This window comes from Ursus americanus, chromosome 21 (genome assembly GCF_024610735.1).
Source record: "Ursus americanus isolate L20-20 chromosome 21, mUrsAme1.1.p, whole genome shotgun sequence".
Classification (NCBI taxonomy): Eukaryota; Metazoa; Chordata; class Mammalia; order Carnivora; family Ursidae; genus Ursus; species Ursus americanus.
In genome coordinates, this window is record NC_142147.1 from 41,118,572 (window position 1) to 41,143,391 (window position 24,820).

Genomic DNA, 24,820 nt, shown 5'->3' on the forward strand with positions numbered 1-24,820 from the left:
GTGGATAGGGCAGAGGGAGAGGGAGAAGCAGGCTCCCTGCTGAGCAGTGAGCAGAGGTGGGACTAATTCCAAAACCTCAGGATCATGACCAGAGCCCAAGGCAGACACTTAACCAACTTAGCCACCCAGGCATCCCCAAAGCCAGTATTTTAACAAAGCATTCATTACTGCTGACTTAGACCTGGAACTTCAAGAAACCAAGACAGCCAGTAAAAGTTCTGACGGGATAAAAAAAAAAAAAAAAAAAAAGACCCACCCAGCAACCAAATGCAACGTGCATGCCTTATTTATAGCCTGATTTTATACAAAGACATTTTGAGACAGGGAAAATTTAACAGTCTGGATGTTAGATAATATTAAATTAATATTCTTTTCGTTGTTTTGTTTTTGTGGTGCTGAACCCGGGAACGAACCAGAAATTAATTTTCTCGGGTATGAAAATGCTCTTTTCTCTTAAATTTTAGTCCTTATTTGTTAGAGATACATCATGCAGCATTTATGGGTTAATTTATTAACGTCTGGAATTTGTTTTAATATGGTCCAGCAAAATAATAAGTATAGGTGAAACAAAAAGGGTACAAAATTAGTAATTGCTGAGAGGTAACTGAACATTTGTTATATTCTTCTCTGACGTTGTGTATTTTTTTTTTATAAGGTTTTATTTATTTGACAGAGTGCAAGCGAGCACAAGTAGGGGGAGCAGCAGGCAGAGGGAGAGGGAGAAGCAGGCTCCCAGCTGAGCATGGAGCCCGATGCGGGGCTGGATCCCAGGACCCTCAGCCGAAAGCAGACGCTTAACCGACTGAGCCACCCAGGCGCCCCTAGCGTGTATATTTTAAATATTCATAATAAAACATACTGAGGACTACAAAAAAAAAAAAAAAAAAGGACGAGTTGTGTCCCAAGAAAGGACACAGAGACCAAACCTACACACACGTGACTTTCTGAGCTGACGCATTTTACTACTCTCTCGGCCTTTACACGAACTATTCCTCCCACCCAGAACATCCCCATTTTCATCTAGCAAGTCTTCAGACGTCACCTTCCCCAGAAAGCCTGGGTCAAGCGCCCCCTGAGCTTCCCACATCATGTCCCTTGTCTTTCTGGAAGACACAGTCCGGTAGTGTGTTTCTACCCCCAACTAGAAGGCCACGGAACCCAGCAATCTCTAGCTTCCCCCGACCCTGGGCTGATGTGGACGCCGTGTTTTAAAACTTCCGGAAGGAGCCTCAGTGGCACAGGCGGAGCCTCGGAACTTTTCTGAGCTCTCAAAGGTCCAGTTTCCTCTTTAGGGACGGGGCCAAAGACTTTACAGCGCTCTCATTAGCCCTTGTTCCTCCAATGAAGGCGTGGCCGCCTCACTTAACTGGACTTACTTAGACCCAGGCTCTTCATTGGTTCCTTTTTTCGACACTCTGATTGGTCTATATTCCTCCTTGGGGTGGGCCCTCCAGGTGTGGCCAGATTCTCATTGGCCTAGCTCCGTATGATGTCATGAACCAGCGCCCGTCGCTTTCGCTGAGACGTCATTCACGGGCGCCAACCCCGACAAGACCAGAGAGTAGACAGCTTAAGAGGCGGAGGCCGCTGGGCCGAGGCGGTAGTAGTGGCGACAGCGACGGCAGCAGCGATGGCCGGGGCGGGGCCAGCCCCGGGACTCCCGGGTGCAGGAGGACCTGTGGTCCCGGGCCCTGGCGGCGGCATGCCGGGCAAGAGCGGGGAGGAACGCTTGAAGGAGATGGAGGCGGAGATGGCCCTGTAAGGCCCGCGGTAAAAGCCGTCCCAGAGTCAGAGCCACCGAGCGCTGGAGTCTCCAGGCCGAAATTAGCCCTACATGGCTCTGTCATGGGCAAATGGGACTTTTGGGATTGTGGGGGCGGGAGTAAGAAGAGGTTGGCAGGGGTGAAGGCGCTATCGCGGTATACCCAACGTTTTAGAATTAATGCGAAGTCCTGAGCTGTGGTGTCGGTTTTGCCTCCTCAGGTTTGAGCAGGAAGTTCTGGGGGCTCCGGTAACCGGCATCCCAACTGCTGTGCCTACGGTGCCCACGGTCCCCACGGTGGAAGCGATGCAGGTCCCAGCAGCTCCAGTGATCCGCCCAATTATCGCAACCAACACTTACCAGCAGGTACGGCTGAGCTAAGGCATACAAATCAGAGAGCACAGTGCCTTGAACACAGTGTTTGTATACAGAGAGCTATTGACATGTCGATTTATTGATTAGCATGACAAATGTTTTATGTGCCAGGCACTGAGAACACAGTAACAACTAAGTAAACAATATCTCTGCCCTTTGGGAGCTTATATTCTAGAGCATGTTGTCCAGTAGAACTTTCTGTGATGACAAAAATATTCTGTATCTATTTAAAATTTACGTTTAAGTTAAATAGTTCCTCAGTCTCATTAGTCATGTTCACCTGCTCAGTAGCAAGCTATATATGACTAGTGGATAGAGATTACTAAAAAGAAAACAAGTAACTGAAACTTGTTCATTCTGTCAGTGATTATTGGGTGCCTTCTCTGCATCAGGCACTATTCCAGGCATTAAGCATGTAGCAGAAAACAAGACAGAAAAACAATTGCTATCTTTTTGGGGTTTATATTTTACTGGGGAAAGACAGGTCAAAGTAGAGTAAGAAAGGCAGAGGTTTATCAGCGTGGTCAGGGAAAGCCTTTCTGAGGAAGTGAGAGTCAAAGATATAAAGGACATGATAGAGGGAACCATGGGGATACGTAGGGGAAGAGCATTCCCAGCAGAGAGAACTGCCATTGCAAGGGCCATAACAGAGGTGCATACCTGACATGTACAAGGAACAGCAGAGAGAACAGCGTGGCTAGAGCAGAGTGAGCAAGGGGGAGAGTGAGAGGGGATGAGGACAGAGAGGTGATAGACACCGGACCTGGTAGTGCCTTGTGGGCCACCATAAAGACCTTGGTTTTTATTCTGAGATGGCATGCTGTTGAAGGATTTTGAGCAGATGGGTATTATGGTCTAACTTAGATATTAACTAACTATGGCTGTGTTTGGAGAACAGACTATAGAGGGCTAGGGCAGAGTTAAGGAGACTGAAGAAGAGGCTACCATAATCATCTAGGCAAGAGACAATGATGGCTTGGACCAGGGTGGTGGCATGGGAGATGAGCAGGAGAGGCTGGACATAATTTCAAATAGTGCCAAATGCATTGAGGAAGATGAAACAGGATAAGAAGAAAAGTTGCTACTGGGAGGGGCTAAGGACAGCTTTCACAAGTGTGATCCCAAAAGCCTTCGCGAAAAGTGACATTTTAACTTAGACTTAAGGTTGACAGATCGTCAGCACCACACAGGAATGCAAAGAATGAAACCCTTGGCCTCTAAGGGTAAGCCAGCCAGGGCAGCTTGGGGGCACTGAATCAGGCCCCTCACCCCAATTTCCTCCCCAACAGGTCCAACAGACTCTGGAGGCCCGGGCAGCTGCTGCAGCCACAGTGGTTCCTCCCATGGTGGGTGGCCCTCCTTTTGTGGGTCCAGGTAAGTAAGGAGTGGTGGAGGAGAGGGAGCCAAGGGATCAGGTACGGTAATAAAAAGGGATGCCTGGGACACTCCTCCCACCATCCTTGTTTCTTTCCATTCCAACAGTTGGCTTTGGCCCTGGTGATCGGAGTCACCTGGACAGTCCAGAGGCTCGAGAAGCTATGTTCCTGCGTCGAGCAGGTAGGTCTGGGGCCAAGAACCCCACATTTAACCAAGCACTCTTGTTTTGACTACTGCAGCATCTTGCCGACATCATTATGCTAACTCACCCTCTTCATTTCATCCCTGCTCTGACATTACCATCTTTCTAAAGCACAAACCTGATCCTATACTTGTCAGTTTGGCCTTCGTAAGGCTTCACTTGATCATTGCAAAGCAACCCCCTTGCCATTTCTCCTAATCCCTACTCTTTGCTGTGTTTCTCCATAGCACTTAATACCTTGTAACAAGCTATACGATTTACTCATTATGGTTATCACCTTTTGTTTCCTCTAAAATACAAGCTCCATGAGGGACAAAAGTCTCGGTGCCTGTCACATTGTAAGCATTATGTGCTATCTGTTGATGGGATAAATAAGCGCCAAGCTCTTCACCTGGCAGTCAAGACCCGACATCACCTAGCCCCTTACAGAGAGATCCCCATATGCTCCCTAGGAGCCCGAAGCATTGCTAGAATGCCCACAACGTTCTTGTTGATCTCCCTTCTCTCCCCTGCTCACTGTCACCCAAATATAACCTTCTAAAGCCTATTAACTAAATTAGAATCAAGTTAACTAGAATCTGTCCTCTCCACAGGTCATTCTTACTTTTGTTGTCAAGGTGACCTTTATATACACAGTCAGTTTTTGTGACACTACTTCCTTATATGTATGAAAAGAATACATGTTCCATAAAGTTCTGGTACGATCTCCATTAGATCAAACTTATTGATTGTGTTACTTAATTCCTGTTATACTTTTTTTATCTGATATCTGAGAAATCTCAACATCTCTTATTCTCCAGTATGGTTTCGATCAAAATGCTCATCTGACCTAGTCACCCTGCCCAGCTTCCAACCCTGCTGTGGCTCCCTGCTGCCCTCAGGAGGACATCTATGGTCCAGCCAACAAGGCTATGCTTGGACGCCTACTGACTTTTTGACCAGTCTCTTATGATGCTTTCCAAATTTCAACTTCTGCTATTACAATTATACTAAACTGAAAAGGGAAAAAATTGTATTTGTAAATGTTCTCCTTGCCAGTAGTCTTTACAGTCACCCTTTGCCTGACCAAAGGCAGTTGGGTCTTTATTATCCTTTAGGTTTCAGCTCACAGGTCCCTTTCTCCAGGAAGCCTCTAGCCACGCTGGCTAGGTCAAAGGGCTCCTCTGGGCTCCCACCACTCCCCAGGCTTCCTCCTCCTAGTTCCACTCACCCTGCCTGGGCTTTACCCCATCCTGGCCCTGATCACTCTGGGATGTCACTCTCTGGTGATGGGTCTATTCCCTTCTGCTTTGGACCAGGAGCTCCCTGAGAGCCTTTGGTCTTTCGGTGTGTCCCTAGTATTGTCCAGAACAGGGACAGGCCCAGAGGAGATGCCCAGTGGTAAATTTTTGTGAATGAACAAATGGAAAGACTCCTGCATCTCCCAGAAGGTTCCCCAGACTCTTCTCCAGGATTTCTTGGATGCTGAGAGTACCTACACACACACACCTCACCTCAAGTGCCCCGGTCCCCCATGACACACACCCCCATCTCTCTCTCCCACAGCTGTGGCCCCCCAGAGGGCCCCTATCCTGCGTCCGGCCTTCGTCCCCCACGTGCTACAGAGAGCAGGTGAGGGGGCCAGGGTCATCATCCCTGCCACATAACTTCCCCCCTCAGCCCTCCAACTCCCCCACTAACACCCTGACAGATTCTGCTCTTTCTTCTGCAGCAGGTGGTCCCCGCCCTATGGCCCTGCGGCCCCCTCACCAGGCTCTTGTGGGCCCCCCTCTGCCTGGCCCCCCCGGACCACCTATGATGCTCCCACCAATGGCTCGGGCCCCAGGGCCCCCTCTGAGCTCCATGGCTGCTCTGAGACCTCCCCTGGTAAGTGTGGACAGGGAGCTCATGGTCAGAGGTGTGAAGGTTGGGGAGATGCTCAATCCTGGCTTGATGGGCCATGTCTTAAGTCTGCCTTCTCACTCTCTGACTCTGTCTCAGTCTCTCACTATTGCTTTTCGTGGCTAAATCTGTTTTTCTTTCTTTTTGTGAGGAAAGTAGAGAAACACATGCTGTGGGTTGTTTCTGTCCCTATATCTCTATTTTTCTTTTGATTTTCCCCGTCTGTTTTTCTGCCCTGGTGTCTTTGTCCCTGTGTCTGTCTCTGACTAGAGCCTCCTTTCTCTGTCTAGGTGTCTCTTGTCTGCTCTCCGGCTCAGGCCCTTCCTTTGTTGTACAGGATGGGAGTAAGATCTGAGCCTCTGAAAGGGCGCTCTTCATTGTCTCGCCTTGCCCACAGGAGGAGCCAGCGACACCTCGAGAGCTGGGGCTGGGCCTGGGCTTGGGCCTGAAAGAGAAGGAAGAGGCAGTGGTGGCCGCGGCAGCTGGGCTGGAGGAGGCTAGCGCAGCAGTGGCTGTTGGGGCAGGAGGTGCCCCCACCGGCCCTGCGGTCATCGGGCCCAGCCTGCCATTGGCCCTGGCCATGCCTTTGCCTGAGCCTGAGCCCCTGCCCCTCCCGCTGGAAGTTGTACGAGGCCTACTTCCCCCACTACGCATTCCTGAGCTCCTGTCCCTGCGTCCACGACCCCGGCCCCCACGGCCTGAGCCACCCCCTGGCCTCATGGCTCTTGAGGTAAGCAGGGAGCATAGCAGTTGGGGATGGGAGGCAGGTAGAAAGGGTGGGGAGTACAGACAGGATCCCATGGCCTTCCACACCCAGAAACCACATGTAGTCCTCTACTGATGGAGGTAGGGGGACCCAGAAAATTGGAGGGGCTGGGAGGACATGGGGAAGGAGGAGGCAGACACAAGTACCTCACATTCAGAAGTACATCCAGTTCTTTAATTATGGAAGCAGGAGAGTGAGGGGCAAAGGCAGGTGGGGGAGCCTGAAGGGGACGCATGGGTCCAGAAGACTCCCAACACCAAGCCCTTTGCACCCCATCCCCTTTCCTGTACAGGTCCCAGAGCCCTTGGGTGAGGACAAGAAGAAAGGAAAGCCAGAGAAATTGAAACGCTGCATTCGCACAGCAGCTGGGAGCAGCTGGGAGGACCCCAGCCTGCTGGAGTGGGATGCAGGTAAGGGGGCCCAAGGGCAGGGCCAGGCATTGCTCATTCAAGGACACACCGAGGTCTCCTCCTTGGGGCAGACACAGGGAAGGTAAACCAGGTCACTCCACAACTGCCGCCTCTCTGTAGGGCAGGCCCTGCTGCGTGCTTACCTCAGGGAGGCCTAGACCGTGGCTCTGAGGGGCAGGCCTCACCTAGCCACTGAACAGAATTTGGTAGAGGCAATTGGTACCTAGGACTTTCTGAACTCTGTTTTATTCATGAGAGGCCTGGCTTGCTAAAGGTAAAAGAGCATTTTTTTTTCCTGCCAACTTCTTATGAAAAATTTTAAACACTGGGGGTGCCTGGGTGGCTCAGTCAGTTAAGTGTCTGCTTTTGGCTCAGGTCATGATCCCACAGTCCTGGGATCAAGCCCCACATCGGGCTCTCTGCTCAGTTAGGAGCCTGCTTCTCCCTCTCCCTCTGCCTGCGGCTCCCCCTGCTTGTGTTCCCTCTCTCTCTCTCTCTCTCTCTGTCAAATAGATAAATATCTTTAAAAAAAATTTTTAACACTGAATTGCACAGTGAACAGTCATGTATATCCACCCCCTAGATTCAGCAATTGACATTTTGCTATATTCACTTTATCCTTCTATGTGTATGTATGTCTTTCTGGATTTTGCTCAGTCATTTGGAGCGAGTTATAAATGAAGTTATCACTCCACTCCTAAATACCTCCGCATTCATCACCTAAGAAAAGTGACAGTCTCTTTTATATCATAATATCATTAACGTTCCTAAAAAAATGAATGGTCATTCTATAGTATCTCATATTCCCTTTATGTTTAAATGTCCCCAGTTGTCCCTAAACCATCTGTTACAGCCATCTTTTCCCGTGAATCAGGATGCATGCAGTTTTCAGTCTCTAGATTATCTTCTCATGAGAATGGTCTCCCTCCTACCATTTTGTCTTGCGTATAACAGTTTTTTGAAGTGTCCAGCCCAGTTGTTTTGTAGAAGACCCCTCCCTCTGAGTTTATCAGACTATTTCCTCTTAGGGCGGCCTAACTTGTTCCCAGAGAGTATCCTTAATCACCAGAGAAGCTGTGGGGCAGCCACAGTGCTAGCTGAGGAAGCGATTCTGAGTCCTTGACTTCTGCCTCTTCTTTTGGGACTCGTCTACCTGCCCCAGGCCAGGGCATGGCAGTGTCAGCCTAGATGTGGTCAGTGCAGGCTGTAGACCCCAGTTCTGTGACCTTGGGCAAGTCACTTAACCTTTCTATTCTTCTTTCCTCACTCCAACAAGGGAATAATAATAATAGTATGTGCCTTGTCAGGGAAGGGATGCTTTGGGCTTGAGTATGTTCGGTCTGACTCAGGCCCAGCCCAGGGGATATGCTCGGGAATGGCAGTGGAGGTCAGCCTTGGAGAAGGATCAAACAGTGTGTTCGTGTTTTAGAGAATTAGAGCGGGCTTTGCAGAGGAAGCAAATGGGTGTCAGGGCCTAGGGGATATCCATGGGGAGATGTCCAGGAGACCAAGGGATGCTGGGGGCTCAGAGGAGAGGCCAGGGTGAGGACAGAGTTGGAGCCTTCATCATGGGAACAGATGAGATGGTCCTAGGGTGGGGAAAGGCAGTGCAGGTAGTTAAAAGTGGGGTCCCTGGAGCCAGGTGCCTAAGTTCCTGTCCTAGCTCTGCCACTACCTGGTTGAGTAACTTTGGGTAGGTAACATGACTTCTCTGTGCCTTGGTGTAAAAGGGCCGTTGGGAGTTCCAGATGTGTTAAAACTTCTCGAGTACTTAGCAGAGAGTCTAATGCAGGGTACATACCATACAGATGTTGGCTGTTATTATGGAGAGGGCCCCAGGCCAAGACTGCTGGGGATACAGAAGGAAGAGGGTTTGGGGGATGCCTCCAGAGAAGGGGGGGCTGTTTAAATAAGGCAGACATAGGGCCAGGCATCTGCATCTTCTGACCTCTTCTTTCCCAACCCCAGATGACTTCCGGATCTTCTGTGGGGATTTGGGCAATGAAGTGAATGATGACATCTTGGCACGCGCCTTCAGCCGCTTCCCATCCTTCCTTAAGGCTAAGGTGATCCGAGACAAGCGCACAGGCAAGACCAAGGGCTATGGCTTCGTCAGCTTTAAGGACCCCAGCGACTACGTGCGCGCCATGCGTGAGATGAATGGTGGGTGAGGCCTCTCTCAGGGACTGTGGGTATGACCAGCATCTGGCCTGAGCCTGACCCCAAGCCTGACCTTGAACCCTCCATTCCCACAGGGAAGTATGTGGGCTCACGCCCCATCAAGCTGCGCAAGAGTATGTGGAAGGACCGGAACCTGGATGTGGTGCGCAAGAAGCAGAAGGAGAAGAAGAAACTGGGCCTGAGATAGGGTCTGTGGCTGGGCACCCGCTCCCTCCTGGCCGGGCGCTGGCTCTTCTCCCAGTTCTCTTTGGAAGATCCCCCACTATCCACCCACCCACCCTCCCCCAAACCAGTTTCAATAAATTTACGTTATTTCCGTCCCTGGCTGAGCTTGGAAGCACTCTTTGGGGAGTAGGGCTTGGCATCCCCGGATCTGGGAATAGTGAATCGTGGGGAGCTTTAAAAGTTTACCTAGACAAACATGCAGATGGGCATTTTTCCGTCCCTACTGTGCACCCATCACATCTTCCTTAAGCCTCTTGCAAGTGTATGCTGAGTGCAGCCCATTCCACAGAGGAGAAAGCAGCGGCTTATAGCGAGCAAGCCGAGACTCAGCCCGGTTGTCTTCTGACTCCAGCCTGTGTTCTCAGTACAAGGTAGGGGTTCTTCTGGGCCCTGCCCTTCTGGAGGTCACAGCCTTCCAGGCTTTCGTCCATTGAGCAAACTCACCAAAGGCCTAGCCAGTTCTGGGGACAGTGACTGAAATAGTCCTGGACTCTGTTCCCTCAGAGCTCAGGGTCCAGTGGCGGCAGATTGGCCCGTTGCCACATGGAGTGGTTAGGGTTGGGATGGCGGAGCCCAGGGTGCTGACCTGGGAGTTGGGGAGGGCTTCCTGAAGGAACTGGCCACATCTGAGTCTGTCTCATGCTCTTGCTGTCATTCTCTCCCAGTCTCTGCAGTTCTCACCCTCTGCATCTCTGAGACTGTTTTCCGGCTTCTTCACTCTGCCAAATCCCAGCCGACTCCTCTTGCCTTATGTCTGTGTGGACCCCCTCGAGTACACAGCTTCTCTGTGTCTGTTTCCCTGTGAGTGTCTCTGTGAGTGCCCCTCTGTTTCTTGTCTCTGAGCATCTATCTCTGAGTCTCTATTCTCTCTCTGCATCTGTGGGTCTCTTCTGCCTCTCTCTTCCCAGACCCAAGCTTGACACTGCCTGTCTGAGGAAGTGTCCAAGGAGGATCTTGAACACTAGACTAAGAGCTTAGACTTCGCCCTGAAGGCAGCAGCAGGCCCTGAGAAGCTGGAACCAAGTTCAAATGGATTGGCATCAGATTTGCAGTTTAGAAAGAGCCCTGACATGGCCATGCTGTGGACTGGAGGTCTGAAGGAGGCAGGGGCAGGGACCAAGTGAAGGAGGGAGACTGCGTGGTTCAAGCGTGGGGAGGGGATGAGGGTCTCCCAGGGGCAGAGCCAGCAGAACCCTGGGTTGAGAGGGGGCATGGGAGGAGGAAGGAAACAATGCCAAGACCTCTCTGGGAAGCTGGTCGCCGCCCCCCCCAGGGGAGGTGTCAAATTTCCTCTGTTCTGGCCTTCCTCCCTTACTGCTCCCTCTCTGACGTCACATTTTCCAGTCTGGTTAGAAGGGTGAGGGCCTCCCTCCCTCACAGGAAGTGCCCTTCAGCCCCCTGCCACCTGGGCTAGACAAGCCAGCCCCAGGACCCTCAATCCCTACCCCCACATCACTAGCCCTTCCTGCTCCTGACCCCCTTCTGCTCACTTCAGTCACGGAACAAGGAACAAGGGAGGAGATAGGAAGAAGGAATGATTGCAGAAAGGAAGCTTTTATTTTTCACTATTTAAATTCAATTAATTAACATGTAATCTATTACTGGTATCAGAGGTGGAGGTCAGTGATTCATCAGTCTTATAAAATACCCAGTTCTCATTACATCACGTGCCCTCCTTAATGTCCATCACCCAGTTACCCCATCCTCCCTGCTTCCTCCCCTCCAGCAACCCTTCAGTTTGTTTCCTATGATTAAGAGTCTCTTATGGTTTGTCTCCGAAAGGAAGCTTTTAAATGAGTGCGTTTAAGTCCTCCTGAGGAAAGGGAGAGAAAGCCCGACGGTGGGGTTGAGAGGCAGATGGATGAGATGAAAGGATGTAGCAAGCGGAGATGGAGAGATGGGGAGGGAGACAAAGATGGAGAGGTGAGACCTGCAGGTGAAGGCAGTACAATGGGAAGGGACATGAGAAAACCCAGAGAGAAAGATGGAGACAGAGAGATAAGGAGGTAGGGAGAGAGATGGGGAGGGACTGAAACTTAGCAGGAGAGATGGTGACAAGGCCTCACTGGAGTCAGGCCTGGTGCAACAGAGACCCAGAGCCAGGGACACTAACTAGGGCGGAGAGCCATGGACAGTCGGACACACGCAGGAGAAAGGCCAGCTTCAGGGAGAGGAGGCCTGGGGCCTAGTGGAGATCAGCAGGTTAGGATACCCTCCCTGCAGGCCCCTGGGTTAGATACCTGGGGGCTCTTTCTTCCCCCAATGCTGAGGCCAATCCCAGCACCCCCCACCTGCCCATTCTGTGACCCGTTAAGTGGCTCACCCTCCGAAGGCCCAATTTCCTAATGTAACATGAACAGAAGAGCAATACCCACGCTCCCGTCCTCCCACCCCCAAAATGGCAAGTGGTTAATGGTCAAGCAGGGTGAATACTGGAAAATGCCCATATCAAAGATGTTCTTTTTAATGGTAAATACTTATTAATACATACAGCAGGATGGGTACAACCACGGGCTCTGAAGCCAAGCTACCTGGGTTTAGGGTCACCAGATTTAGGAAATAAAAATACAGGACAGGGGCGCCTGGGTGGTTCAGTCAGTTAAGTATCCGACTCTTGATTTCAGCTCAGGTCATGGTCTCAGGGTTGTGAGATCGAGCCCCCAGTTGGGCTCTGCACTCAGCGGGGATTCTGCTTCTCTCACTCTCCCTCTTCCTCTGCCCCTCCCCCTGCTTGCATTCTCTCTCTCTCTGTCAAATAAATAAATAAATCTTTAAAAAAATATAGGACACCTAGTTAAATTTGAAGTTTCAGATAAACAGCAAATTTATTTTTTATATTTATAATTATGTCCCAACTATTGCATGTATATATATATGTTACATGTATACAGGTGGTTCGTTTGTTTCTTTTCTGAATCATTTGAAGCAAGTAATACTTCACCCCTAAATATCTGTGTTCATTTCCTTATAGAGACCTTTTATACCATAATACCATAATCACATCTAAGGAAATGAATAATTCTATATCTCATATTCGGTTCATACTCAAATTTCCTCCATTTGTCTCAAACTATTATAGCATAGGATTTTGGAGATGAAGAGAAGTGAAGGGAAGTCGGCTTCAATTTCCCCTTTCATAAAATGAAGACTAGTACTTACCTCATAAAAGGATTAAATGAAGGCCCAAGGCCCAGTTGGTGGCATGCAATGAGCCCTCAATAAATGTTAGCTATTAGAATTACTGTGGTTATTGGTCACATTGTTGATGTTATCATGATTGACACTACTCAAGAGCAGCCCCAGAACGTCCTCAAAGCCTTCGAAGGGGAGAACTCGGCCTGGTTGGGGATCCTGGGTCGGCCTCCCCCACCCCGCCCCGCAGTCCCCCTACAGATTGTGACGTTGGCGGACCTGGGGTCTGGCCGGAAATCCCCCTTCCTGTTGCAGATAAGCCTGGCGCGGCCCAGCTGACCCCAGACCCTCCCCCCTACCCCCCATGTCGCAGGATCAAGTACCCAAGATGGAAAACCTGTCCACCAAACCCGCTGCTCCACCCCCATCACCCCGTAAACACGCCTCCGCACTCTGGGTCTCTCAGAGACGACCGTTCCCCAAGCTCCTGTCCAAGTCCAAGCCACCCCTGCAGCAGGACAGCTGTAGCTATCAGGAGGCAGGCGGCCATCCCTGGGGGGGGGGGCGGGGGCGGGGGGCGCTTGGCCCCGCCCCGGGCCCTGCAACTCGACCCTGCTGCGACCCCCGGCTCTGACGTCTTGGAAAATTCCCCCCTGCCCAGGCCCCCAGGGGAGGGGGTACATAGTATGAAATGGGGCTGAGACCCCTGGCCGGGGACAGAGAAACCCGCCAGAGGTGAGCCATGAACTGGATGTCTGGGGGCCTGGACTTCTGGGTTGAGGGAGGAGAGGGCTGAAGTCCCTTACTCCTAGTCTGAGAAAAGGGACACTGGAGGCCAAGATTCCAGGGTCCTGGGGAAGGAGGGAGCAAAAGGCCTGGACTCCTGGGTCTGAGAGAAGCAAGGGCTGGGGCCCAGACTCCAGCCAGGGTCCCTAAGTGTCACCAGCTCACCCCTTGCCCCCTTTTTTCTCCCTGCCCAGAACATTGACAAGGCGCATCCATGGACTTCTGGAACTGGGATGAAGCGTCTCCACAGGAAGTGCCTCCAGGGAACAGGCTGTCAGGGCTGGGTAGGCTGCGGGGACTGAGTCCACGTGTGGGGAGGGTGCACAGGTGGGGGCCGCCGCTGACCCCGACCGGGCCCTAACCGCCTCACTGCCTGCAGAAGGAGCTGAACTCGGCTTCTATTTCCCCGAACTGGCGCTCCCAGGGGACACGCGGACAGGGGAGCCACGCTGGAAAGGTGGCTGTGGGCTGGCACTCCTGGGAGCTGAGGAAGGTGAGAGGCTGGGCTCCGGGGTCTGAGGGAGAAAGGGGGCGTGCCTGGACGCCTAAGGCTGAATGGGGAGAGGGCTTCGGGCTGGAAGTGCTGAGGTTGAAAGAGGACGAGGCAAGGGTCCTGAGTTCTAGGTGTGAGTGAGTAGGGGCTGGGGGTAATAACTCAGGCCCGGACAAATAAAGACTGCTGGGTGGGTGGTCGAGGGGGCGTCTCTAGTCATTGCTCACACCCTTCCCGAAACTCTGCTCGTTCTTACCCCTCGCAGGGCTCCCACAGCCGGACTGGGACTCCGCGTTACCGCACCCAGAAGCTCCATGGGGGCCGGGTGAGTGTGTGCGCAGAGGCGGGGTAATGAGGGGACTGGGGTCCTCCACCGTAGCTAGAGGTTTAAACTTGATCTTTGAGGGGAACGGGGCTAGCACGGGAACGCCTGGGTCCTCCAGATGGCACGGCCTAGATCCGGGAGCGCAGGGCGTCAGGGCTGAGAGCTTAGATTCCAAGAACCCCTGAGGGGGCCGGGGACCCGGACACCTGGGCTCCCCTCACTTGGGGTCTGTTACTCCTCACAGAGCCCGCCCCTCAGGCTCTTCCGTGGTCGGGAGACTGGACAGACTTGGAGTGCACCGGCTCGGACCCTTGGAGCGGCGTCTCCCAGGCCCTAGGCCCCGCCCCTCCCGGCCTGGGTCCCGCCCCCTTCGTTGGTGCTGCGGGGGCAGCGGGCCAGAACTGTATCATCTCGGGGGGAGAGACCAACCCGTGGTCTTGCTCCCAGGCCGCCGCCAGCTCCACTAACTGGGACTGTTCTATGGGCCTCGACGGCCCCGCCTACTGGGGCCAGAGCCTCGGAGGAGAGCAGAGCGCGGACTCTACCATTTCGTGGGGTGGGCCTGCGGGCTCAGACTGTACCACCTCCTGGGTCTCGGGGCTGCATACGGACTGCACCACCTCTTCAAAGGGGTACCAGACTTCAGATCTCACCACGTCCTCCGAACCGAGCCAGCCGTCGGACGGCGTAACCTTGGCTTGTTACCCCAAAAATAACCACCGAGGTGAGAGGTCAGCAGGACCAGAATCTAGTGAGGCGGGGCCTAGGCGCGTAGGGGCGGGACCCGGGAAACTGGCAGCGAAGGTGCGAGGCTTAGTCACCTGAGAGCCAGAGAGAGGCGGTGACGGTGGGTCGTAGGGGAGGAGAGAACTAAAACGGTGGTAGTCTAATAGGGAGCAAGAGACCAGAACCTAGGCTCCTGGATTAACTGAGAGGAAAAAGGTGAGGGTCCGGATGCCTGGGTCACCAAGGTGTGGTATCCAAACTCAGAGCTCTAAGTTTCCGAGGCGGGGGCCCCGGCTGCCTGGGTCCCTGTGGACGATTCTTGGGTTCCTTATATGGAGGGATCTGGACTCTTTGGGCCCCAAGGTGGAGGGATCTGGACTTCTGGGTCCCGAGTTGGGAACACCCGGACCCTTGCACCTTCGAAGCGAGGGAGCCCGGACAGCTGGGTCGTCGAAGGGACATGGTCTGGGTCTAGGAAGCCGAGTGTGTTCATCTGCCTGCACTCCACAGGTCCCATTCAGCTGTGGCAGTTCCTCCTGGAGCTGCTCCGAGACGGGGAGCGTAGCAACTGCATCCGCTGGACTGGCAACAGCCGCGAGTTCCAGCTGTGTGACCCCAGAGAGGTGGGGGAGCCTCCCAGACGCGCCACATCCCGCCCGGGCCTCCTCCCGTTCAATTTGGCCGGGCCACTCTGTTTGCCCCTTACTTGGCCCCGCCCCCAGCTCGTACTTCTCTCCACCCCGCCAGAAGTTACCCGGACTAACTCGCGTCCAGAAAGTACCTGAAACCGCGCCCCCCGCCCCGCCCGTCCGTTGCCAAGCCCCGCTCCCTCCTGCTTTCAGACTAAGCCCGGCCTCTGTCCTAGGTGGCGCGGCTGTGGGGTGAGCGCAAGAGGAAACCCGGCATGAACTACGAGAAACTGAGCCGAGGCCTACGATACTACTACCGCCGCGACATCGTGCGCAAGAGCGGTGGGCGCAAGTACACGTACCGTTTCGGGGGCCGCGTGCCTGGCCTGGCCTATCCGGACTGCGCGGGGGGTGGACCGGGAGGAGCGACCCAATAAAAATATCCCATCAAACTAGTCGTGAGTGCCGCCTGCATCCTTCCCACGGATACTGACTAAACCCGCTAGGGACCCTAAGTGTGCACCACCACACTCACCTTCCACCCCCCTCCCCGCCCGCGTGATCCCAAGTTACACCCAGAGTCTTAGGGGACCTACTTGTGTGCTCACTGTGTGATGTAACTTTCAAAGGAATCATCTCACTACCTATAGGGCCTACATTGTGCCTGCCTGTGCTGGGACTTGTAAAGGAATCAGACCCAATCATTAACTTTCGAGTTTACCTACTGTATCCCTCCTGAAGAGAGGACTCAAGAGTCAAAAAAAAAAAAAAAAAACAAAACAGTTTATGTGTGTCCTTTCAGTGCCTGGGACCATTAAGGAATTGGGGCTAGGGTTTGATCCCCCAAATCACCTACTGTCTTCCCACTCCAAGCTGAGGGTGATAGAACTCCTATCTAGACCCCAAGGAGAGCCTACCCCATTCTGGGAACCACTGAGCCCCTAACGAATGGTCCTTCCATGGACTGACAAGATGCCTATTTTATTTTATTTTATTTTATTTTATTTTATTTTATTTTAAAGATTTTATTTATTTATTGGACAGAGAAAGACACAGCGAGAGAGGGAACACAGCAGGGGAAGTGGGAGAGGGAGAAGCAGGCATCCTTATGGACTCTGAGAAACAAACTGAGGGCTTCAGAGGGGAGGGGGGTGGGGGAATGGGATAGGCTGGTGATGGGTAGTAAGGAGGGCACGTATTGCATGGTGCACTGGGTGTTATACGCAACTAATGAATCATGGAACTTTACATAAAAAAACAGGGATGTACTGTATGGTGACTAACATAATTTTAAAATATTATAATAATAAAAAAAGAAGAAGAAGAAGCAGGCTTCCTGCTGAGCGGGGAGCCAGATGCAGGTCTCGATCCCAGGACCTGAGCCGAAGAAAGACACTTAACGACTAAGCCACCCAGGTGCCCCAAGATGCCCATTTTAAATATCTTGTCTGGGGAGGACTAACCAAGAAGGTAACCTGAAGGAGGTGAGGGAAGGAAACAGCTTCAGGAAGAGCACTGCAGACCCAGGGGACAGCAAGTGCAAAGGCCCTTAAAGGGATGTCAGCCCACATGTTTAAGCAGGAGGAGACCAGTGTGGCTAGAACAGTGGGAGTAAAGAGAAGAAGGATCAGAAATGGGGGTATAAGAGGGACCAAACTGTGTAGGTCATTTGTAAGGACTTTGGCTTTTGACTGAGAGAGTCGGACAAGACCCAAGGGGAGGGTTCTGGGCCAAAGGGAAATGATCTGACTGAGGTGTTAACAGGGTCCCTCTGGCTGAGTGGATGATTGTGGAGGGCAGTAGGGAAGCCAGGAGGCCAGGGAGTGGGCTACTGCAATAGCCGAGGCTGGAGGTGCCCATGGCTAGAACCAGATGTGGGAGAAAATTCTGAATATATTGCTAAGGCAGAGCCAAGAGGATTTCTTGATAGATCAGCTGTGGGGTATGAAAGAGTCAGGGATACCTCTCTGACTAGAAGCACAGATGTGTCACTTTCCAAGATGGACAGATTTCTCCCAGACCCAAGCTTTTATTCTTAACCCCTCCTCTCTGTGATGCAAGACTTTGGTTTGAGTCTTCAGGAACTCAAATCTGTGTTAATTTGTGCCTTCTGAGGCTTGGGGAAAGAAAGTAATGAGCAAGAAGAAGAAGAAGAAGAAGAAGAAGGTAATGAGCAGGAGGTGGAGTCTGGGTATTCCTCATAATGTGATAATGACCCTGGGAGAAAGACTGGTTTGATTTCAAACCCCTAACAACTGATCCAGTAATAATCACAAAGAGAGTAAGGATTCTTGTGTTTTGTTCAGTGATGCTTCCCCAAGGCTTACAGAAGTACCTGGCACAGGGTAAGCGTTCAATAAGAAATTCTTGCATGAATAAGGATACTTCTGCTGGGATATTTCTCTCAGGCCGACTCCACAGCTAGCCCCAAGGAACCAAAACTCCTTTCCGTCGGTAAAAACAGTAAGGTGATGAGAACCTGTAACCAGAAGTGTCAAGCCCCAGCTCGGACCTTCGAAGTGCCACGCAAGCTCACGATTGGACCAAGAGTACCAAGAGATGATGAACAGGTATTCAGCCCAATAGGAGTTAGGAGTTCTCCCGGATGGGCGTGGCCTTAGTGGTTTTCGCTGACGGCCTCCCCGAGGGCGCTCTAGCCATGCGGAAGACTCCCATTTACTCCACCTCCCCCACTTCCGGCCGGTCTTAATTCCGCTTCCGGTCCGATTCTGGCGTCTTTGCTGAGGGTCACATTGAGCTGCGAGTTGCTGCTGTGGTGTGTTTAGGTGAGTGTCGAGGGCTTGGGAAGCTGGGACCTATCCTGGGGATCTGAGGAGCCGGACCTAGTTTCTCCGAGAACGAAGTGAGTTTCTGGGCAGCGGCGTCCGGCTTCCCTGGTCCCTGGGGTTCTGTTCTGTTAGTAGTCCTCTAGCTAACGAGTATGTAGCTCTTCTTTAATGCCAGGTAACGTTTCAAGTGACTTTATTAATTCATTTCGTCTTCCCTCCAGCGCTATGAGGTAGGGCCTGTAATGATCCCTTTTTGACAGTGGAGCAACTGAAACTCAGCGATATTAAGCTACTTAGCCAGTGTCCAGGGTTTGGATCCCGTAGTTTGGACTGTAGTGTCCTCAATCTCAGGCCGCAGGCGTGGCCCCCCTGGCTTTCCCGGGCCGCAGCCTGGCTCCCTGGTTTCAGGTCCTCCCTCCCGCTTGGACGTTGGAGAGGCCTCAGAGTCATCCCTGAACCTCCCTTCCTCCCAGCCCCCCCGCCCGGCCCCCAAAACAACTGCTCTGAACAGGTCCCAGCGCTGGTATTCTACGTCCTCCTCCCCACGCCCCTCTACCCTTTTCCCCGAGACTCCGCACCACTACCTTGGGTCCCTTGACTTTAACACTGGCCTGCTCACTTCTTTGTAACCCCATTACTCTTCGAATTCTCTGGGATAGAGGCAGTTTCACATTACCTGGCAAAAACTGCGTGTCACCTCTTAAAAGACTTTATAACGGGTTTTTAACTCTGGGTCTGCAAAATCGGTAGAATGCAAGGTGTGCTAGGACTTGAATGGGGGAAAAATTACATCTGTATTTTTCCTAATCTGTAATTGAAATGTAGCATTTCCTTCAGTTAGGAATGGAGGCAACAGCTTTAGTAATATTTGCATCATACATGACTTTGTCCACAATCAAAATCACAGGTCATCTTATATCAAATTATGGTTGCAGATGTCACAGAATACATTTCCACTTACGATTACTTCAGCTACATACAACTGGTGTTCTTTGTGATGCTCTGCAGTTTTTTAATGCATTTAAAAATACTCTGAGAGAGGGTCATTAGACCCTTGAGTTCATGGCACCAAAGAGATGAAGAACCTCTGGAGGGTAGGTTCTGTCAATGATTGGGTGCAGCTCCTGCACTTGTATGACCTTGGGAAGTCACTTAGACACCCTGTGCCTTGTCTGTGAAACAGTGATAGTAATAGTTCCTACCTTTTAGGGTGGCTGCAGAAGTAAAGTGTAGAACAGTGCTTGGCCTAAACTAAGCACTCAGTGAGTGTTAGTTAGTGTTATTTTGGGATGAATAAGGCCTGATTTTGCTAAGTAGTTACCGCCCTCCACCAAGCCCTGCTGTAACTGCCACACTTAGATGTATGGATTTGCCCCACCCTTCACCTCTGTGTGTATATGTTGAGAGGGAGAAAGTGGTGGCTTGTTCACCTATTCCATTCTCCTGTGCCTGGGTGGGCGACATCCCCCTGCCTACACCCCCTAGAACTTTTGCCAACATCCACTCTCTTTGTCTCCAAGAGTCAGCACCATGGCAGAAGAAATCAAGACCAAAATCAAGAACTACCAGACCGCCCCTTTTGACAGCCGCTTCCCCAACCAGAACCAGACTAGGAACTGCTGGCAGAACTACCTGGGTAAGCAGGGCACGGGGATGGGAAGGGATGCAGAACCTTTTCCTGGTCCCACACTTCAAGGTGCTTGCTTACCTGTTGCCTGCTCCTCAGGGATCTATACATCCCAGGCCTCTTTTTTGCCTGGACATCCTACCTTGCAGGGCCCATGCCCCTCATCACAGCTCTGTTTAAATCCAAGATCTGGGCCAGGGTCACAAACTTTGGTTCCTACAATGATTTTTTTTTTTAAAGATTTATTTGTGTGTGTATGAGACGGATATTAACATACATAGAGGAAATACATAAAACATAATGTACAGTTAAATGAATAATAGTTAAGTGAATCCCCCGTGTAACTATAACCTGGAGAGAAAATGAGATCCTGTCAGCAGTCTGAGCTTGCTTGCCTACTGCACGCCCTGTCTTACACACAGCATCCTACTCCCTCAACTAGAGCTGCTGCACTGCCAACTTAAGGCAGTCACATTTTGGTTTTATCACTGCTCTTAGGTTTGCCTCTTGATGAACTTGACAAATATTGGAGATATTCTCTTTTGTTTGGGCTTCTTCATCCAGCAGTTTTGAAGATTCTTCCTTGCCGTGGCATGTAGTTTGCTCATTTTGATTGCGTACAGTTTTCCATAATTTATTTCCAGACACTTGCGTGCTGTCCAGTTTCAGGCTTTTACGAATGACGGTGCTATAAACGTTCTCTTAAATATAATTTTTTTTAAAAGATTTTATTTATTTGACACAGAGAGAGAGAGACAGTGAGAGGGAACACAGGCAGGGGAAGTGGGAGAGGGAGAAGCAGGCTCCCAGGAGAGGAGCCTGATGGCGGGACTCGATCCCAGAACGCTGGGATCACGCCCTGAGCCGAAGGCAGACAATTAACGACTGAGCCACCCAGGCGCCCCTCTTAAATGTAATTTGACATCCGTGCGAATGCTGCTATGTAGGGAATGTGCCCAGGTGTGGAATACCTGGAGTAATTTTCTTTTCTTTTTTTTCTTTTAAGTAATTGCCTACTTTAAAAAACCAAATTATCTCCCTCCTGTCTTCCTCTGTAGGATGCCAGCATCTTAGCCCCAAGATCATCTTCCCCTTCCCTTGCCCTGGTTTTGGACTTCCATAATCCCCACATGTGCCCCTCACGTTGCCCCCTCATTCCAGACCCCAGAATTTTCAAGTCAAACAGTACTTGTCTAGTAAAATCAACTTAGCGAGCCCTATCTAGCCCTTATCAGTACTTCTGTAGGAATAGACATTCCTTGTGACACTTGTTTTGTGGGTGTGTGTATATATAACTGTTGTGAAGTAAAGATGATTTCTGACAGTTTTGATGAATAATGTGTTCCAGTCCTTGCCTGGGCTGACCCTGAACTGCTCTCTCCACAGACTTCCACCGTTGTGAGAAGGCAATGACTGCTAAAGGGGGTGATGTCTCCGTGTGTGAATGGTACCGGCGTGTGTACAAGTCCCTCTGCCCCATATCCTGGGTACGTGCCACCTCCTGGGGCCCTTGGAACGCTGGGGTGGGGTCTTAGCAGAGAGAAGTATGGTAGCTCAGTGGCGGCTCATCTGGGAGAAGCAGAGGGAGGACAGGGCATTGCGCCGTCCATGGGACTGAGCCTTGTCTTCTTTCTGGAATTGTCTCCCTTCCCTCTTTTCGCCAGTACTCAAACAGTCAGGGCTCTTGGCCAGAGCGACCAGGGCCCTCTCCTCGTCCTTGCTACATCCATCTCGCCCATGGACTCCACAAATACATACACAGTGCTGGCTCCCCGTCCCTGTGGGGCTCACCATCTTGTGCAGTTCTGTGCCTTTTTATTATGCACATTTGATTTACAGTGTGTCTTGGAGCCTTTCTTATAATAATGCATATAGGTCTGCCTTACTTGTTTTAGTAACTTACATATGCTTTTATTTAACTGATTCCCTTTTGATGGAGGTGATATTCTCATTTTTTCAGTATATTTGAAGCATCCTTGATGTATGCCTTTGGGGCTTATTTCTTGAGAACAAATTGCCTTAATGCAGTCTGCTTCAGCTTGCCTGGTTTTCCTTCCCCCTCTCCGGCCACATTGTCAAGTGTCTTCGAGTGCCCCGTGCCCTTCCAGGATTTCCCCTTGTCCCTGGGGGATTGAGTAACCTGATGTTACAAGTATGTAGCATCCCACCTCCACCCTCAGAGCCTGCATCGGGTGCATGCTGGACAGGGTGCCAGGAAGCATGCTTCTAGGCCCGGTGGTGCCCTACACCCCATTCTCGGGACCTGGGCCTGCCCTCGCCTTGAGAGCATCAGATTGTGTGGTTCCTACCCTCAGGTGCTGGCAGTGTCCCCTTTGTTAGGGCTTATAAATGTATTCTGCAAAGCCCCCTTTATACGGCTACCCTGGTTTCTTTATTTCAAAAACTTGGTGAAGTAAGAATAAATGGTTGTTTCTGTTTTTTGTTTTTGGGTTTTTTTTTTTTTTAAGATTTTATTTATTTACTTACTTATTTACTTATTTGAGAGGGATCATGAGCAGGGGGAGGGGCTGAGGGAGAAGCAGACTCCCTGCTGAGCTCCCAGAATGGGAGCCTGATGTGGGGCTTGACCCCAGGACCCTGGGATCATGACCTGAGCCAAAACCAAGAGTTGGACGCTTGGGGTGCCTGGGTGGCTCAGTCGTTAAGCGTCTGCCTTCGGCTCAGGGCGTGATCCCGGCGTTCTGGGATCGAGCCCCACATCAGGCTCCTCCACTGGGGCCTGCTTCTTCCTCTCCCACTCCCCCTGACTGTGTTCCCTCTCTCGCTGGCTGTTTTTCTGTCTGTCAAATAAATAAATAAAATCTTTTTTTTTATTTTTTTTATTTTTTTTTTTAAAGATTTTATTTATTTATTTGACAGAGCGAGAGACAGCCAGCGAGAGAGGGAACACAAGCAGGGGGAGTGGGATAGGAAGAAGCAGGCTCATAGCAGAGGAGCCTGATGTGGGGCTCGATCCCATAACGCCGAGATCACGCCCTGAGCCAAAGGCAGACGCTTAACCACTGTGCCACCCAGGCGCCCCTAATAAATAAAATCTTAAAAAAAAAAAAAAAAAAAGAGTTGGACGCTTAACCAACTTAGCCACGCAGGCGCCCCTTTTTTTACTTTATAAAATGGCACTTCAGTGTACAATTCCGTGGCAAGAAATGTTTTCCCCTCTATTTAATGGTTTCCTGAGTTTCTATTCCATGAAGTAGGATCATTGGGCAAAGAGAAATTTGGATCAGACCAGCCTGATTCTTTAAAAGAGAGACAGAGAGGTAAACCCAGTGAATGAGAAATTCACACATAGAAAACGGTGGACTATAGACAGTACAAGTCCAGTGCAAGGGAATCCAGGGGAATCCAGACATGAAAAAGTGTCTATCCCCACTCAGTCAGGACAACACCGCTTAAAACAACAGAGAGATGCTCATTTTTACCTTGCGGTCTGGTGCGAGAATTATACAGGTTGACAATGCTAAATGTTCGTGGTTCTATAAATGAGGTCATTTTGGCAGAAGCTTACAAAATGGGGAAAAACCTCTCCAGATGTGGCAGTTTTACATGTAGACATCCTACAAAGATGCTCGTCTACAAGGATGTCCACCGCAGAGCTGTTTGTAATGAGGAGCATTCAGAAACAGCCCGAGTTAGATAAACGATGGTACGTTTATCTTGATTTATGTGACAGAATACAGAAAGAGCTCTAAGAGTTGTGGAAAAGGTAAGTTGTAGGACAATCTACATGGTATCGCCCAGTTTGTATGTATGTTTTTCAAAGTAGAGAGAATTCGTGATACAGGGGGTGTGTATGTGTGTGTGTGTATAAATAGGCACTTAACCGTGGGCCAGCTGCTTTGTAAGCACTTTATATTCTGTGAGGGCAAACATGCTAAAAAACGGGATGAGATGGAGACTGTTGTCACTATCCTCATTTTACATCATTAAAAACTCAGGCCCTGAAGGGTTGAGGAATTTGCCTGAGGTCACACAGCTAGGAAGTGATGGGGCAGGGGTTCAGAGTCATTCTTCTGTATCCATGCTTTTGTCCACTGCCTCTAATGTATGGCATATAAATGTGAGTCTCTGTGTCTAAATGGATATGCTTCTGGCTGCCTGTAGGAAGGTCTACCGCAAGTTGCAGAATGTTAGTTTTTACTTTGGGGAGTGTTAACGGTTGGATGTGGGCCTTTCTGTCGTTGCTCATATGCGTGCATACCTCTGTGGTCAACGGTAGGATCGTCATACTCTCTATGCAGTTTTGCATCTTGTTGCACTTGAGTATGTATCTTGGAGATCCATTCGTGCCAGAGCATAGATCAGCCTCTTTTTTTTTTTATTCCCCCCTCACTGCTGCCTAGTATGTCTTCTTTCCTCTATTCTGCCAAACATCATTGAGTGTTGACTCTGGGGTTCCTGAAACAGGGACAGCCACACTCTTGAATCTCTGTACAGTCCTGCATCTCCCCAAGGACAGCCCCGCAGCAAATGTGGGATGTTTCTCATCCACCCACCCCCGCCAATCCCCTACCCCTCAGTAGCTCAGTTCATTTTGGACGGTGATTTTTGTCTTTCTGGGTCACTGCTGATTCTCCCACTCCTGGAACAGTGGCAGTACGGGGCTTCCTTGTTGACTGACCGAACAGGTGGACAGAGTGAGGAAGACAAGCGTTCACCCATCTGGCTTCCCCACGGAGGAAGGGAGTAACGCTGGCTGTCTTTCCACAGGTATCAGCCTGGGACGACCGCCGGGCAGAAGGCACATTTCCTGGGAAGATCTGAACTGGCTCCGCCCACCTCTCCTCTGTCCTCCATCCTTCTCCCAGGGTGGTGAAGGGGAACCTGGGTGCATGGGGATCCCTACCCTGGGATTCTGAATCATGGCTTAACTAATAATAAATATTCATTGGAAAAGTGTTAAGACTGCGTCTGTGTAAAAGAGCCAGACAGTCGGGCAAGAAGCTGTGGTGGGAATTAATACCTTGACCAGTAAGAGGGCCTTCAGGGTGATTGTTTTTTTCTGTTTTGTTTTATGTTATTAAACTGACCACCTTCTCTATACCAGACAATAGAGTGAGTGATTATACAAAATAGCCTCAAGCCCCTGGGTGTGCTAAAATTTATCTGTATA

The 24,820-nt window shown here is 50.8% G+C and overlaps 3 protein-coding genes across 8 annotated transcripts; all 3 read left to right on the top strand.

Moving 5' to 3' along the window:
• Positions 1–1,516: 1,516 nt before the first annotated feature.
• Positions 1,517–9,278, top strand: RBM42 (RNA binding motif protein 42). Of its 3 annotated transcripts, none has more exons than XM_045799922.2 (10): positions 1,517–1,758; positions 1,984–2,128; positions 3,427–3,511; positions 3,620–3,694; positions 5,262–5,327; positions 5,407–5,582; positions 5,995–6,327; positions 6,656–6,773; positions 8,742–8,936; positions 9,029–9,278. In XM_045799922.2, the coding sequence occupies exons 1-10, from the start codon at positions 1,631–1,633 to the stop codon at positions 9,139–9,141; spliced, it is 1,434 nt and encodes a 477-aa protein (XP_045655878.1). In that variant the 5' UTR covers positions 1,517–1,630; the 3' UTR covers positions 9,142–9,278. The 3 variants fall into 3 exon arrangements, with proteins under 3 accessions (XP_045655878.1, XP_045655876.1, XP_045655877.1); XM_045799920.2 differs by having other exon boundaries at positions 5,428–5,582; XM_045799921.2 differs by lacking the exon at positions 5,262–5,327 and having other exon boundaries at positions 1,518–1,758; positions 5,428–5,582.
• Positions 9,279–13,311: 4,033 nt separating this feature from the next.
• ETV2 (ETS variant transcription factor 2) lies at positions 13,312–15,725 on the top strand. 3 transcript variants are annotated; one of them, XM_087853355.1, is made up of 6 exons: positions 13,312–13,381; positions 13,477–13,590; positions 13,856–13,915; positions 14,160–14,639; positions 15,152–15,264; positions 15,507–15,725. In XM_087853355.1, exons 1-6 carry the CDS (start codon positions 13,312–13,314, stop codon positions 15,705–15,707), a joined length of 1,038 nt encoding a protein of 345 aa, XP_087709481.1. In that variant the 3' UTR covers positions 15,708–15,725. The 3 variants fall into 3 exon arrangements, with proteins under 3 accessions (XP_087709481.1, XP_045655856.1, XP_045655857.1); XM_045799900.2 differs by having other exon boundaries at positions 13,477–13,554; positions 13,835–13,915; XM_045799901.2 differs by lacking the exons at positions 13,856–13,915; positions 14,160–14,639 and having other exon boundaries at positions 13,477–13,554.
• Positions 15,726–17,917: 2,192 nt separating this feature from the next.
• COX6B1 (cytochrome c oxidase subunit 6B1) lies at positions 17,918–24,610 on the top strand. 2 transcript variants are annotated; one of them, XM_045799923.2, is made up of 4 exons: positions 17,918–18,056; positions 19,580–19,695; positions 21,073–21,173; positions 24,418–24,610. In XM_045799923.2, the coding sequence occupies exons 2-4, from the start codon at positions 19,590–19,592 to the stop codon at positions 24,469–24,471; spliced, it is 261 nt and encodes an 86-aa protein (XP_045655879.1). In that variant the 5' UTR covers positions 17,918–18,056; positions 19,580–19,589; the 3' UTR covers positions 24,472–24,610. The 2 variants fall into 2 exon arrangements, with proteins under 2 accessions (XP_045655879.1, XP_045655880.1); XM_045799924.2 differs by having other exon boundaries at positions 17,992–18,133; positions 19,582–19,695.
• The last annotated feature ends 210 nt before the right edge of the window (positions 24,611–24,820 follow it).

Excerpts from the sequence above, each read along its gene's own strand:
- COX6B1 (XM_045799923.2), top strand. The coding sequence starts at position 19,590 with ATGGCAGAAGAAATCAAGACCAAAATCAAGAACTACCAGACCGCCCCT. Across the intron at positions 19,696-21,072 it reads CTGCTGGCAGAACTACCTGG|ACTTCCACCGTTGTGAGAAG; the intron begins GTAAGCAGGGCA and ends CTCTCTCCACAG. Across the intron at positions 21,174-24,417 it reads CCCTCTGCCCCATATCCTGG|GTATCAGCCTGGGACGACCG; the intron begins GTACGTGCCACC and ends GTCTTTCCACAG.
- RBM42 (XM_045799922.2), top strand. The coding sequence starts at position 1,631 with ATGGCCGGGGCGGGGCCAGCCCCGGGACTCCCGGGTGCAGGAGGACCT. Across the intron at positions 2,129-3,426 it reads CAACCAACACTTACCAGCAG|GTCCAACAGACTCTGGAGGC; the intron begins GTACGGCTGAGC and ends CCTCCCCAACAG. Across the intron at positions 3,512-3,619 it reads CCCTCCTTTTGTGGGTCCAG|TTGGCTTTGGCCCTGGTGAT; the intron begins GTAAGTAAGGAG and ends CCATTCCAACAG.
- ETV2 (XM_087853355.1), top strand. The coding sequence starts at position 13,312 with ATGGACTTCTGGAACTGGGATGAAGCGTCTCCACAGGAAGTGCCTCCA. Across the intron at positions 13,591-13,855 it reads ACTCCTGGGAGCTGAGGAAG|GGCTCCCACAGCCGGACTGG; the intron begins GTGAGAGGCTGG and ends TACCCCTCGCAG. Across the intron at positions 14,640-15,151 it reads CCCCAAAAATAACCACCGAG|GTCCCATTCAGCTGTGGCAG; the intron begins GTGAGAGGTCAG and ends TGCACTCCACAG.